Genomic DNA, 13,868 nt, shown 5'->3' on the forward strand with positions numbered 1-13,868 from the left:
TCAGCCCTTTCCAAAATCCTATCAAACAGACTTTTATTGTAGCATGCCCAGAAGGTCACCAGATCTGGGCTATTTCAGACCGTAGCAGGGAGCAAGTTCCAGAGACCTGGAGCCTTCACAAAGAATGCATTTATGTAACCCTTTTGTCAGGAGGAGTTGGGAACAACAAGGGCCGGGTTTAATACCTAGGGGTTCCTCTTAACAATACAAAATAGAACTGGCTTGAGCTCCCACCCAGTAATCTGGGAAAACTAAACATCGCCCCTGGGCACCTCTAAGAGGCAATACGTCCCCACTCGCAAGCACTGAGTCTGTGTACAACAAAATAAAACTTGTATTAAAAGGGTAAAGGGACCCAATATTAATTTTGGAAAACATCACAACCACAATTCAAAACTATGTGACCATAGGCAAAAACCCACCACACAGTGCATTAGGCAGTGTCTTTTGCCTCAGTTTATCACCTTGAGGTGTAAAAGTCCAACAAATTGATGTTCCTTAACACACCACTCCCTCCCTCTGCTGCCCGCTCGCAGATGGCTGTCCTTGACCCAGAGTGTGGGGTGCATTCTCAGGTGTTAAGCAATGCCTCTGCTGTTGCCCCCCTCCGCAACTGGCTCACAGCTGCCACTGTCTCTCTGCCACCGCTGACCACTGTCTCTCTGTTGCCATTCTCTGTGATCTCACGTTCTGAGGATCCACCACTTAACTCAGCTCTCAGTGATTTCAGCAGGTAGTGGGGAACCTCACTGCCAGTGCAGTTTCTGTGTTGTCTTTCTCTGCAACACTGTTCCCACACAGTATCTAAGGCATAGCCCCAGACCGCTCAGTAGTGATGTCAGCTCCAGGAATCACCAACCAGACACAAGGACTCTCAATTGAGTCTAAATAGCTCTGTCTTCAGATGTTGGAGAGGGGCAGGTGAAATGGTGTCTAGGACTCTTTATGCAAAGTCCACACCACCAGGTTGAAACTTCTGTTCTCACCCACTCTCATCCTCAATGGTATATGGCATCCTTACCCCATTTAGCAAGTGAGGTGCAGTTTAAGGCACACCAAGCACAGGTCTGCTGCCCTTTACTTGTACAATAATTATAACAACATTTCATTACCCCTGCATTCAAATTCTAGAGTGATTTGTAACCCAAAGCCTACCAGAATGTATCATTTTGGCAAAGCAATTCCACCTGCTTGGTACCTAGGCAGAGTAGGTATGTCTATGCAGACAGGGTCTGCTCCTAAAGTCTTTTCCCCCAACTCATCACTAGAGGTCAGGGGGAGAGCTCATTCAAGTCTCGCTTACATTTAACACTCAATTTCTTGGCTCGGGTATGCTAGAATTTTTAAGTTCATACAGGATTCTTTAGAAAGTATTGATACTGTTGAGAACACTATCTCGAATATATAATAATTATATGTTGCAATAATCTGAATTGGTCAGATATAAAATCATGTGGACTACATAACTAAAGTGTGCTGAGAAGTGGCAGTTTTAATAATTCAGTGATGCACTGAGATTCTGGATTTCTATCCATGAAGTCACATTCTTATCCAGCTAAATATTAACATAAATTGTTTATGACTCATTAGCTTGTAGCTAGTCTATCGCTCATTTACAGGATAACAAAGAAACAAAACAAAAACCTGCTTTACCCCTTTCAAAAGACTGGTGACATGTTGCACATGCAAGAATTCTGGGGTCTTGTCTAAATCCAGTGATGCCTTTCCTTTAAGCCCTTCTTCAAAATCTTTGCGATATGCTTTCTGTTGAAACAGAACAACAGTTACTAACGCATGCCATTATATGCACATGCATATATAGACATATTGCTGACAGTACATTCTAAATTAGACACAAACTGCAAATTCAAATATAAATAAGACACTCTGTAAGTTAGTGGTCAAGTTAAGTGGACTGTATTAGGGTTGGAGGTTTTTTTAAACAACAATGATTATTTATACATCTATTACTAGTTGGGTCAGCACTAAATGGCCTCACAGAAGAAACGCACTTTGAGAAAGAATTGGACTATGGTAAGGGGGTTTTGACAGGAAAAAATCACCTGGACATGATGGAAGAAAGTATGAAGAAAAATGTGACTGAATGCCACCAATGAGGGGTGTCCAGACGGAGGGAAGTTTGGAGCAAATGAGACCAGAAAGGTAAACAGGACTGAAACTGTGCAGGACTCTTAAACATGAGGACAAGGACCAAGAACTTGATACAGAGTAAAACCTAGTGAAGGATTTGACTAGGGAAGTAACATGGCCAAAGCCACAGGGGAAAGAGAATTTTCAGCAGCATTTTGGATAAACTGTAGAGTAGAGTTTTGGAAGCAGGTAGGACAGAGCAGAGGAGATGTATGTGGGCAAAGTAACCTGTTAAGGAAGTATCAGGATAGTATATTTTTCTTTAAAACTACATTAATAAAACAGGAAAGCCATGAAATTGGCATTTAAAGTCCAAACACCCACCTTACTTCTACCCATCCTGGATTTATAAACCAGAAACACACTTACCCTGCCCACCTTTCCTCATATACTTTTCCAGTATGAGCACAGATGAGGAGGTTACTCGCCCTGTGCAGTAACCGACGTTCTTCGAGATGAGTGTCCCTGTGGGTGCTCCACTCTAGGTGTGGGTGCGTCCCTGCGCCTTCGCTCAGAGATTTTTACAGTAGTACTTGTACCAGTCGCGCACGCACAGAGCTTGCCCCCCTGCTCCGAGTGTACCTCAACAGTACGTGTGCGCGACCGGTCTCCTCAGTTCCTTCTCTACAATGGAGGCTACCCCAACTCTGAAGTAGAGGGGAGGAGGGTGGGTAGTGGAGCACCCACAGGGACACTCATCTCGAAGAACGTCAGTTACTGCACAGGGTGAGTAACCTCCTCTTCTTCTTTGAGAGCTGTCCCTGTGGGTGCTCCACTATAGATGACTTAAAGCAAGTGTATCTCAAGGAGGTAGGGACTTCGGATTGGGTAGAAATGCAGTAGATAAAACAGCTCTGCCTAATCGTGTATCCGAGAGAGGGCCTTGACTAAGGACTTAGGGCTTAACAAAAGTGTGTTCAGAAGACCAAGTGGCTGCTTTACAGATGTCAGTCAGGGGAACTTTGCGTAGAAAAGCCACGGAGGTAGCCATCGATCTAGTGGAGTGAGTTCTGATGTCTGCTGGAGACATAACTTTCCGTATCTGATAACAGAGTCGGATACAGTCAGAAATCCATTTTGAAAGTCTCTGGGTCGAAATAGGTATCCCTCTGGATCGCTCCGCGATGAAGACAAAGAGTCTAGAAGAATTCCTAAAGGGCTTGGTTCTATCCAAATAGAAGGACAAAGCCCTGCGTACGTCTAGGGTATGCATTGTGGATTCAAAAGAGTTCACATATGGTTTAGGAAAGAAGGTCGGCAGCTGTATCGGTTCATTGATGGGGAATGACAAATAGACCTTTGGAAGAAATTTGGGGTGTAATCGAAGGGTAACTTTGTCCTCAAAATATAGGTTATACGGTGGGTCTGCCATGAGAGCTGCTATTTCTCCTGCCCGTCTGGCAGAAGTGATTGCCACTAAGAATGCTGTTTTCATAGAAAGGTGTAAGAGGGAGCAAGTGGCTAGGGGTTCGAATGGTTGCTGAGTTAAGCAAGATAATACTAAGTGAAGGTCCCATGGAGGGGTAGGAGGTCTAACATCTGGATATAGGGATTGAAGTCCTTTGAGAAAACGTTTAGTGATCAGATGAGCAAACATAGAGGAACTGTCAATTTTATTGTGGAAAGTTGTAATAGCAGCTAGTTGGACTTCGATAGAGCTAAAAGAAAGGCCAGATTATTTGAGGTACAACAGGTAGTCGAGTATAAGAGGAAGCGGTGCAGACATAGGAGGCAGTTGTTTAGTTGAGCACCATTGTGTAAATTGCTTCCACTTTTGGAGATAGGTGGTGCAAGTAGATTGTGTTCTGCTATGTAGGAGCACTCTTTGAGCTTCGTCAGAGTATGCTAGTTCGTTTTGGGAGAACCATGTAGCAACCAAGCTTTGAGGTGAAGCATGGACAGGTTGGGGTGGAGAAATCGGCTGTGTTGCTGTGATAGGAGGTTCAGGATGAGAGGCAACGAGATTGGTGGTTGAATTGACATCCTGGTGAGGAATGGGAACCATGGTTGTCTGGGCCATGCTGGGGCAATCAGGATCACCTTGGCACGATCTGTTTGTATTTTTGTGAGAACTCTGTGGAGAATCGGGATCGGGGGAAAAGCATAGAGTAAGTTCCAGTGCCCTGGAATGCATCCGATGAAGTGAGCTGTAGCTCACGAAAGCTTACGCTCAAATAAATTTATTAGTCTCTAAGGTGTCACAAGTACTCCTTTTCTTTTTGGAATCATAAATGAATCTCCCAGGGAGTGTTTGCCCAGTCCTGCTCTGGAGCAAAATTCGGGGCATTTCGTGTTTTTCGCAGTTGCAAAGAGGTCTATGGTTGGGTAGCCCCAAATGCAGTTACTTTGGTGATGATCGTTTAGTTTATCTCCCATTCGTGGTCCCAGGGAAAGCGTCTGCTTAATTCTTCCACTGTGGTATTCATAGTCCCGGGAAGGTAGGTGGCTGATATCCGGATATTGTTCGCAAGGCACCAGTTCCAGAGTTTCATAGCTTCTGTGCAAAGCAAATGAAAGTGAGCTCCTCCCTGCCTGTTTACACAGAACATGCAGACAATGTTGTCTGTCATTATCCATACATGTTGGTTCCGGATTAACGGGAGGAAGTGACAGCAGGCATTGCTTACAGCTCGAAGTTCCAGGATGTTTATGTGCAGGGAGGTTTCCGTTGGAGACCACAGCCTTGGCTTGTGTGATGTAACATGTGAGCACCCACCCTGTGAGGGATGTGTCGGTAGTCATTATGATGGATGGAGCCTCCTGAAGAAAGGGGACTCTAGAGTAGAGGTTGGAGGGAACTGTCCACCATAGGAGACAGTCTTTGACTCTGAAAGGTATGGATCGGGGTTTGTTTAGGGCATACACATTGGGTCTGTAAACCATGGCCAACCAAGCTTGGAAGCACCTCATGTAGAGTCGTGCATTTTGGACCACAAAAGTGCATGAGGTCACATGACCTATTAGCTGTAAACAGTCTTGAACGGCGACTTGAGGACTGTTGCGAAGTTTTGTTGCCAGCTGCTTTATGGTGTTGAAGCGATTGGACGGGAGAGATGCTATTCCCGTCCGGGAATCGAGGTGTGCTCCGATGAACTCCAGGTGCTGGGAAGGAATTAATGTGGATCTGTCATTGTTTATTTGTAGGCCGAGGGATAGAAAACAATTGACGGTGAGTTGCATGAATTGAAGCACTTTGTCGAGCGTTGAGGCTTTGAGGAGGCAGTCGTCTAGGTAAGGAAATACTATGACTCCTTGCTTCCTGAGGTGGGCAGTAACTATGGCCAGGAGCTAGGAAAAAACACGGGGGGCAGTAGATAGGCCAAACGGTAGTACCCTGTATTGAAAATGTGTCGAGCCGAGGGTGAAATGAAGGAAGCATCCGTGGGCTGGATGTATTGTCACATGAAAATAGGCATCCTGTAGGTCGAGGGCTGAAAACCAATCGCCCTGCTCCAGTGCTGGGATTATGGTGGCGAGGGTAACCATTTTGAACTTCTGTTTCTTGATAAAATTGTTGAGCCGCCTGAGGTCGAGGATCAGTCGCCATCCCCCGGTTTTCTTTTCTGTTAAGAAATAATGGGAGTAAAACCCCTTCCCTCTGTGTCGTTCGGGCATAAGCTCCACTGCTCCCAATAGAAGGAGATGTTGTACTTCTTGTAGGAGCAGCTGCTCATGAGAGGTGTCCCTGAAGAGGGAGAGAGAGGGTCGGTGGGTAGGAGGCATGGATAGGAAGGGGATGGAATAGCCAAGTGTGATGACCTCTAAAACCCACTTGTCAGTGGTAATGTTGTGCCATTGATGGAAGAATGGTCGTAGGCGGTGTCCAAAAGTAGGGACAGGCGGTGTAAACACTGAAGTGGGAACATTGTTTTCGAAACCCTCAACCAAGGCTTCAAATCTGCTTGTTAGTCGGAGGGGGTTGAGACACTGCCACGGAATTGGGGCGGCAACACTGGTATCTGGGTCTCTTATTGCTGTTGTTGGTCGTGTGATCTCTGGAAGTGCTGGGTAGATGTGGGGTAGTGTGGACGTTGGTAAGGTTGGTATCTATATTGTCGCCTTCTGGTGTAGGGGTTTGTATTCCTAAGGACTGGAGAGTTGCCCTTTAATCCTTCATTGAGTGAAGGATGTCGTTCGTTGTGGAGGCAAAGAGTTTGTCGCCGTCGAATGGAAGGTCTTCAATAGTAGTCGACCTCTCAAGGAAAGGAAGAGGGGGAGAGCCACGAACCTCGACGCAAGACTACTGCTGTAGCGGTGGATCTTGCTGTAGTATTGGACACATCGAGGGCCGCTTGAAGAGTGGTACGTGATATGATTTGTCCCTCAGAGACTAAAGCAGTGAATTGTTGTTTCTTTGCTTCTGGAAAGTCCTCAATAAAGTCCATGAATTTGTTGTAATTTTTGTGATCATATTTTGCCAGAACGGCCGTATAATTAGCAATTCGAAATTGTAGGGTGGAAGATGCGTATACTTCATGTCCAAGCAGATCTAAACACTTACTGTCTTTATCGGCTAGGGTAGAGCGGGGATACTGGTGCTTGTTCTTTTGGTTGACTGCATCAACTACCGGCAAATTAGGTGCTGGATGAGTGAAAAGAAATTCAGAGCCATTGGAAGGGATGAAGTACTTGCGGTCTGCTCGTCTGCAGGTAGGTAAGCTTGCAGCAGGAGTCTGCCAGATGGCTTTGGCAGGTTCCAGAAGGGCTGGGTTGACTGGCAATGCAATCCTGGAAGAAGAAGAAGGCTGCAGGATGTCCATTAACTCATGCTGCTGTTCAGGAACCTCCTCCAGATTAATCCTTAATTCACTGGCCACTCTTCTGAAAAGATCTTGAAATTTTGAAAAGTCATCTGAAGATGACAGGGGAGGAGGAAGCAGGGCTTTGTCAGGTGTAACAACTGGGTCTACTGGGTTAGAGACAGGTCGTGCCTGATTCTGCACTTGTGATGGTGCTGTCTGGTGACTGGCATCAGTGGCAGGTTCGTGAGCTTGTGGTGCCGGGCCAGTGTTGGGCCTGGTTGAGGTGGCATAGCGAGTGTGGTCTCGAGGATAGGATGCCCACGGGGCCCAATATTGCCACTGTGGTGGGAAGGGCATAGGTGGTGCCATCCATGGCTTTACACACCACGGGGCAGGATCCTGAGAGTAGGACAAGGTGATGTTTCTATGACCTCTATTAATTGGGGTCTAAGGATGAGAGACTTCATATGGTGAAAAATCCTCCTGTAGACCAACTTCCTCCTCACTGGAGGAAGGCTGTTCGGATCCTGGCTGAGCATTTGGTGAGAAGTAGGCATTCAGTAAGAGTGACTGCAGAATGGGTGACACAAGCAGGTCACTTGACTGCGTAAATTGGAGTGCTGAAGCTCCTCTGTGTGGTGAGGGCTGTGCGAGAGGAATCTGCTGCGACAAAAAGTTCCTCTGCACCGGTGTCTTTAAAGTTGTTTGGCTGCCGGCCAGCTCAGCAGGTGCCAGTGCCGGGAGAGTGGTGATAGCCTGTGGGGGGGTCAGGCACGTCCGCATGTGTCAGCACTGCTTCCACCACGGTGCCAAAAGGTGCCATCTGAGAGGCAGGCAACTGGAAGCCTGACGCCTCAGCACTGGAGCTTCGTGCTATCACCGGAGCCGCCTGCGGGTTTCGCATGGCGCTGGAGGAGCCCGGCCCGTTAAAACTGCTCAGCCGGTAGACCTGCTGGGAGAAGCCTTCTCCCGCGACGTTCGCTTTGCGGGTGACAGAAGGTGATTTTTTTTTTTGAAGTTTTCTTCATCTTCTTAGAGATGTGGTGTGGAGCAGAGCCGGAATCAGCGCCAGAGTCTGAAGCTGACCCTAAGGATTTTTACAGCAGGAGCAGCTTTAGCCTCAATACCCTGTCCTTTCGTGCCCTAGACTTAAAGTTTGCTGCAGTGGGCACATTTTGGGCGGATGTGGTACTCCCCTAAACATTTTATGCATTTTGCATGGCCATCAGACAGTGGGGTGGCATCCTTACAATTAGAGCAGCATTTAAAGCCTGGGGAGCCAGGCATGTCGGAAGCGGCTGCGCTGACAGGAACTAAGAGAATTTTTTTTTTAAAGAGCGAAACCAACACACACTACTGGTAACACTAATAACTAACACTATTGGTAACAAACTATCTAAAAGGGTAAGAGTAACAAGGGAGAAAGTTTTCTAATGAGTCTGCTGAGCTCCATCTCAGGCCGGGGACGGTAGAGAAGGAACTGAGGAGACCGGTCGCGCACGCATACTATTAAGGTACACTCAGAGCGGGGGCGGGGGGGAGCTCTGCGCTTGCGCGACCAGTACGAGTACTGCTGTAAAAATCTCCAAGCGAAGGCGCAGGGATGCACCAACACCTAGAGTGGAGCACCCAAAGGGACAGCTCTCAATGAAGAACATTAGTATTCCCAACCACACTCTATATACTGACAGATAAACCACACACTCACTACATAAAGAGCAGAGAAGGAGGGAAATTAAATGAAGTGGTTATCCAGGCGAGGAGCAGAGGGGAAAAAGATGAAACAGGTTTCTGTTTCAGTCAGGAAGGAGAGAACCAACCTGAAACTTGTGGAACCAACCTGAAACCTAAATCGTAGACATGGGTTTGTATCTGCAAATTAGAATCCAAACCACCTACAATTTAAAGGGGTCATGATTCACAGTTCAAGTTTTGATCCCTTTCTACTTCTTATGACCTATTACGCAAATCAAACATGTATTGTACCAACCTCACTCTGAATCTTTTGAACTTCTTTTGAAACTTGATAAATTGGCGTATCTGTGAACTCCATCATTGATCTGCCTTTAGATTTTTCATAATCCTCTTTGTACTTAACCTAAGAAAATGAAATAAATAAATATTCTCCACAACTATAGTAGATGACAATATGTGATGACTGTTTGATTGGGATGGAGTAAGAAAATTCTGTCCTAGCCAAACCCCCTCTCAGAGCTCTTGACTTAGATGTTTTTGCCAAGCTTTCTGTGGGTGAAGTGGGGCATCCAAAGCAGGGAAGGTTTTCTGCTGTAACATATGCCCTTGCCACAATGCTCTAGAGCTCAAGACCAGTGGATTTAGAGGACACCAGGAATGAGGGACATGATCTGTATCCTGTTTACTCAGAAAAAATAACCTTTTAGGCATATATAAAACCATAAATGAAAACAAATTCCCATAAGCCAAATTAGGTATAACCAAAAAGCTCATGCAAGCCTAGGGTTCAACCAGACCCTCAGAACCTGGTGTGGAGACCTGACTTCCTACAGGCACCTTCTTCTGTGGCTCTCTAGCTACAATTCTTAAACACCCTCTCCTGAAACCTGCACAAGAGGAAAGGGAAGGAAGCCAGAGCTGTTGGTCTTACATTCTATTCTATGTCTACCCTCAGCTCCCTCTTTTCTTGTATATGCTTAGGCAGTATCGACAACCTGAATTTGACCCTAAAACTTGTTATAAAACTACTGATGGACATAACTCTGAGGACCCTGTAATATGCTTTTTGATTATAACTTGTGCAGCAAGGAAGCAGACATCTTTCGGCTTGGGACCCTGAAGTTTTGATGAGCCTTGTAAATTCATTCATTCTCATCAATTAAAAGTACAACTCAGATTTATCGACAAGGCTTATGGATGGCTACATGCATTTATTTATTCATCCTAATCAGAGAAAGATATGGAAAACATCACAAGCTAGACACTGGAGGGTTTATATACTGTGAAACCAAAAAAGAGTTAAGGATCAACATGTTACATTACAGGTGGGTGATATTTTAATTTCATGATCTTTTTTAACACTGCAGCAGTGTCTGAATTTAAGAAAAGTTTTAAAAACCCTCTTCCCTGTCGACATGTGGCACTGGGCCTCACTCCTGCAGCATTCAACATGTAGGCACTCAGCTGCTCCCGCTTGCAACCCCAATTACTTTATATGTATCTCACATCATTGTAATTTGTCATGGGATTTGTGCATGATTTAGTAACTGTAAGAAAGCTGCTTTTGTCACTTCATAAGGTTTATTTACAATTTGTGTATACCTGACTTTGGAGCACAGCATTTTCTTTGTGATGCATCTGTTCAGTTGTATCCAGGGCAAAATGATAGTGCCCCTTGCTTTTCTCAAACAGTTTCTTGTATTCATACTGAAACAAAGAACAGCAAAACATGTTTTTATGTATAAAATTGACTGGTTTCAATTTAAAGAGCAATTTAAATAAGCATAAAAGAAACAACATAACATAAAGTACCATTCAATAACATAACATAAAATACCTAACACTAATAATGAATCTTAAACAATTAAAAATAACCCAATTTTGGGATAAGGTATAATGTGGTGGAATGAAAACAATGTCAAAGAACAGCCACAAAGTTCAGAATTTTTTAAAGACACCTGTCTTATACAAATATTAAATATTTTTGCTTGTGAAAAATAAAGAATTAATATTATTTAGGCTCAAAGGACAAAAAAGCATATTTGATGGTGTCCATTTGCCTCCTAGTGGAAATAATTATAAACATCACACAACATTTACACACATTCTCTTATGGTAACAAAAAAAAATATCTGAAGAACCTGGATATTTAAAGGTTTCAGAGTAACAGCCGTGTTAGTCTGTATTTGCAAAAAGAAAAGGAGTACCTGTGGCACCTTAGAGACTAACCAATTTATTTGAGCATAAGCTTTCATGAGCAAGCTTATGCTCAAATAAATTGGTTAGTCTCTAAGGTGCCACAAGTACTCCTTTTCTTTTTGGATATTTAAAGTCATTATTCTTACTATACTAAATTCCAGACATAGAACTGGTCTCCTGGAAAAGTACCAATTCTGTTCTTGTCCAACCTGTTTCAAATACCTGTGTTAATTTGAAATTAAATTGCATTAATAACAATAGGAAATCTTAGATGTATTACCTTGTCCATGTTATCTGTTGATTGATGCTTACAGGATGTAAGTACAAATAAAATAAAACACTGAGTCCATAATGGAAGAGCACTCTTTGCTCTTGGTAAATTTTATCCCTTCAAAATATATATACAATTCTTTATACATTTGAATTTGTATTCTTCAGAAGCTCTTTCAAAATAAACAGAAAATATTCCACTCACTCCAAAATGTTGTATGAAAATGAAGCTATGTAATCTAAATTCCATATATTCAGTATTTGATCAAATACAAACCTCAAAGACATTTTACAATTAGAACAAATCAAGCTAATATAAAAGTTGCTAAATTTCAGATTGGCTGTGTGTGAAAATTTAAATCTAGATTTCAAATGCTACACAATAAATATCTAGGAAATCTGAGGGCAAAACTTGACCCTTCAATCTAATTTCTCATCTGAAATCAGATATGTAGTGACGTCTATCTCACAAAATCTGCAATGGTGTATTTGTGCATATATGCACATTTCTGGATTTCCCTGTAAATGTTATAACTTATCCTCACAAAACACCAGCTTGAATTACATTTTTGCGATACAATACTGTTAATATGTTTTTGTGGAGTCATTCATACAAATAATTATTTGCAGAAAATCATAGTCAAAACATGAAGTACAATATACCATGTACGTTACAATGTATCACACAGGTGGTAGATTTGGATACATCAGGATAAGGATGAACAGAAATACACATTTCAGGGAAGAACTGTGGACTATGTAGAAACTGAAAGGTTCAGTAATTGCTCTTTTAACCGTGGTTGGTATAACATACTGTAGGTAGGGTAGAAGAAAATAGATCTTGAGACCACTAGGGGCAGAAAAGCTGTTCCAAATATTGAAGTAGACTAGAAGAAGGATCTGCTGTTCATTATAGAGAGACAGGGAGGCGGAACACAAAAAAGATGGAATTTGAGAAGCATAGGGAAAGGCTGGAGAATAAATCAAAAATAAGTCAGAGAGATGGGGGCAGGGGAAAGATCAAGACCATGAAGGATTTTGAAGACTAAAGGTACATCTACACTGCACAACACTGATGGTGGCATGTAGGGTGCATGTAGATACATGCATCAGTGAAAGGCTCTGGCAGGGGGAAGGTAGTGGGGAAAGGCTCTGGCAGTGGAGTCTCCCCCTTGGTAGAGCCTTTCCCTGTTGCCACAGACATGTTCCAGCAGCGGGGAGCTGCCAGAGCCTTTCCCCACTGCTGGAGCCTTTTCTGGTGTCGGAGAAAGACTTTGGCAGCAGGGAGGCTGTGGGAGATTACACTGCTAAAAATAGCTGTGTATATGGGCAGGGCACTGCTTGGTCATGTAGAGAGCCATGTAGTGAACATATCCACAGGATTCAGGTGTGCCTTTACTCTACTCGCCTAAGCAGTGCCTCACCATCTACACTGCACTGTATACCCATGCTAGGGGGTATGTAGTGTATGTACTCTACATACCACTGTGATGAGTGTGCAGTAGTGTCGATACACCCTAAGGTATTTTGTACTTGACAAATAGCAAGTGAAGACCTCAGGGGATGGATATGAAGTGTTCTTGTTTCGATCACAGCCAAGATAAACCACCAGCTTTTGGACAAAGCATAGTCCAGAGAGTTAACTTTTACGGAGATCACAAATGTCTCTAGTTGTAGGGATGAAGATGATGTAGGAACCAACCACTGTTTGGCCAAAGGAATGGTAGAAATTGTGTCAGATTAAAATGTTTTATAGGTGAGAGTAGGCAGATATATAGACATCAGGGAATTTGAACATAAGTTGAGCACCTAGGTTCTTGTCTTATGTGAGATAAGGAGAAGAAACAAGTTCCAAAGTTCAGACCGATGGTGCTCATTTAACCAGCTAGTAAAAAATATCCAGTTTAAATGCATTAAATTGAAGGAAGCTACAGTTAGGCCAAACAAGGATAAATAATTTGGTGAGCAGAAAGTGAAGAAGGGCCTAAATCCTGGAGATCTATAGATTTGGATATGATCAATACAAAAGTGATACCCAGGGTTAAATTCAGAAATGGAATGCCTAAGGGGGAAAAGATAGTGATGCAAAAGTAAAGGGTGATAAAGAAAAAATGAGTACTTAGAAAAGGCACAGCTGTGGGAGAGTTTCAGTTCACAGAAGGGTAATGTGAAGAATCAGATTCAAACTGGATAGCTGGATTATTTTGTGCCAGAAGCAGGGTTTTACAGGTGGACATAAAGGCCTACTCAGATTAAAATATAAGAAGCAAGAGGAACCAGGTCTTCAAAGGCTATATATATGAGAAACAATATTTTGTGATCAAAATGCACTGAAAAACAGGAAGACAATGCCATGTGTGTGATACATTCTGCAATAAATTAAATAAATGGGTACATTTTTCTTTTTTTAAGTATATTTAAAGTAATGATTAAAAAAGCCAACTTACATTACTATGCATTTTGCTGGCATTTAAAGCATGCTCTAAATATAGCAAGTTTGGCAGGTCTGAAGCTGGATTGTGTAGACTTTCCACCATATCTTTTTTATATTTCACCTGAAAACCGAATACAGAGTATAACAAAGTGAAGACTTGTGAAATATACAGCAAGTTCTATTTATACCGTACACTATAAAAACAAGAAAGAAAAAGAAAAATCTTACTACAGTGCTTGCATGAAATATGTACAATGGCCACTAGGTGGTGCACATTTACTACTATTTGGAAAAATCAATATACAGTGAGGGCTTCCTTTCCACTAGCGAGCAAATATTTTGATAACTACGTAAACATTTCAAAAAGGGTAAAGTTA

At 43.1% G+C, this 13,868-nt stretch overlaps 1 protein-coding gene across 11 annotated transcripts in view; it reads right to left on the reverse strand.

Moving 5' to 3' along the window:
- NEBL (nebulette) overlaps positions 1-13,868 on the reverse strand; it is a 379,942-nt gene that overhangs the window by 64,764 nt on the left and 301,310 nt on the right. For 9 of the 11 annotated variants that reach the window (XM_037890823.2, XM_037890825.2, XM_043541298.1 and 6 more), the window contains exons 9-12: positions 13,505-13,612; positions 10,191-10,295; positions 8,884-8,991; positions 1,654-1,764 (exon numbers count right to left, since the gene is read on the reverse strand). The exons of the other annotated variants lie outside the window; for them this stretch is intronic. In XM_037890823.2, the coding sequence (XP_037746751.1) occupies positions 1,654-1,764; positions 8,884-8,991; positions 10,191-10,295; positions 13,505-13,612 (432 nt within the window). The remainder of the gene's footprint in view (positions 1-1,653; positions 1,765-8,883; positions 8,992-10,190; positions 10,296-13,504; positions 13,613-13,868) is intronic. 11 annotated transcript variants of the gene reach the window in all.

This window comes from Chelonia mydas, chromosome 2 (assembly GCF_015237465.2).
Source record: "Chelonia mydas isolate rCheMyd1 chromosome 2, rCheMyd1.pri.v2, whole genome shotgun sequence".
Taxonomy (NCBI): Eukaryota; Metazoa; Chordata; order Testudines; family Cheloniidae; genus Chelonia; species Chelonia mydas.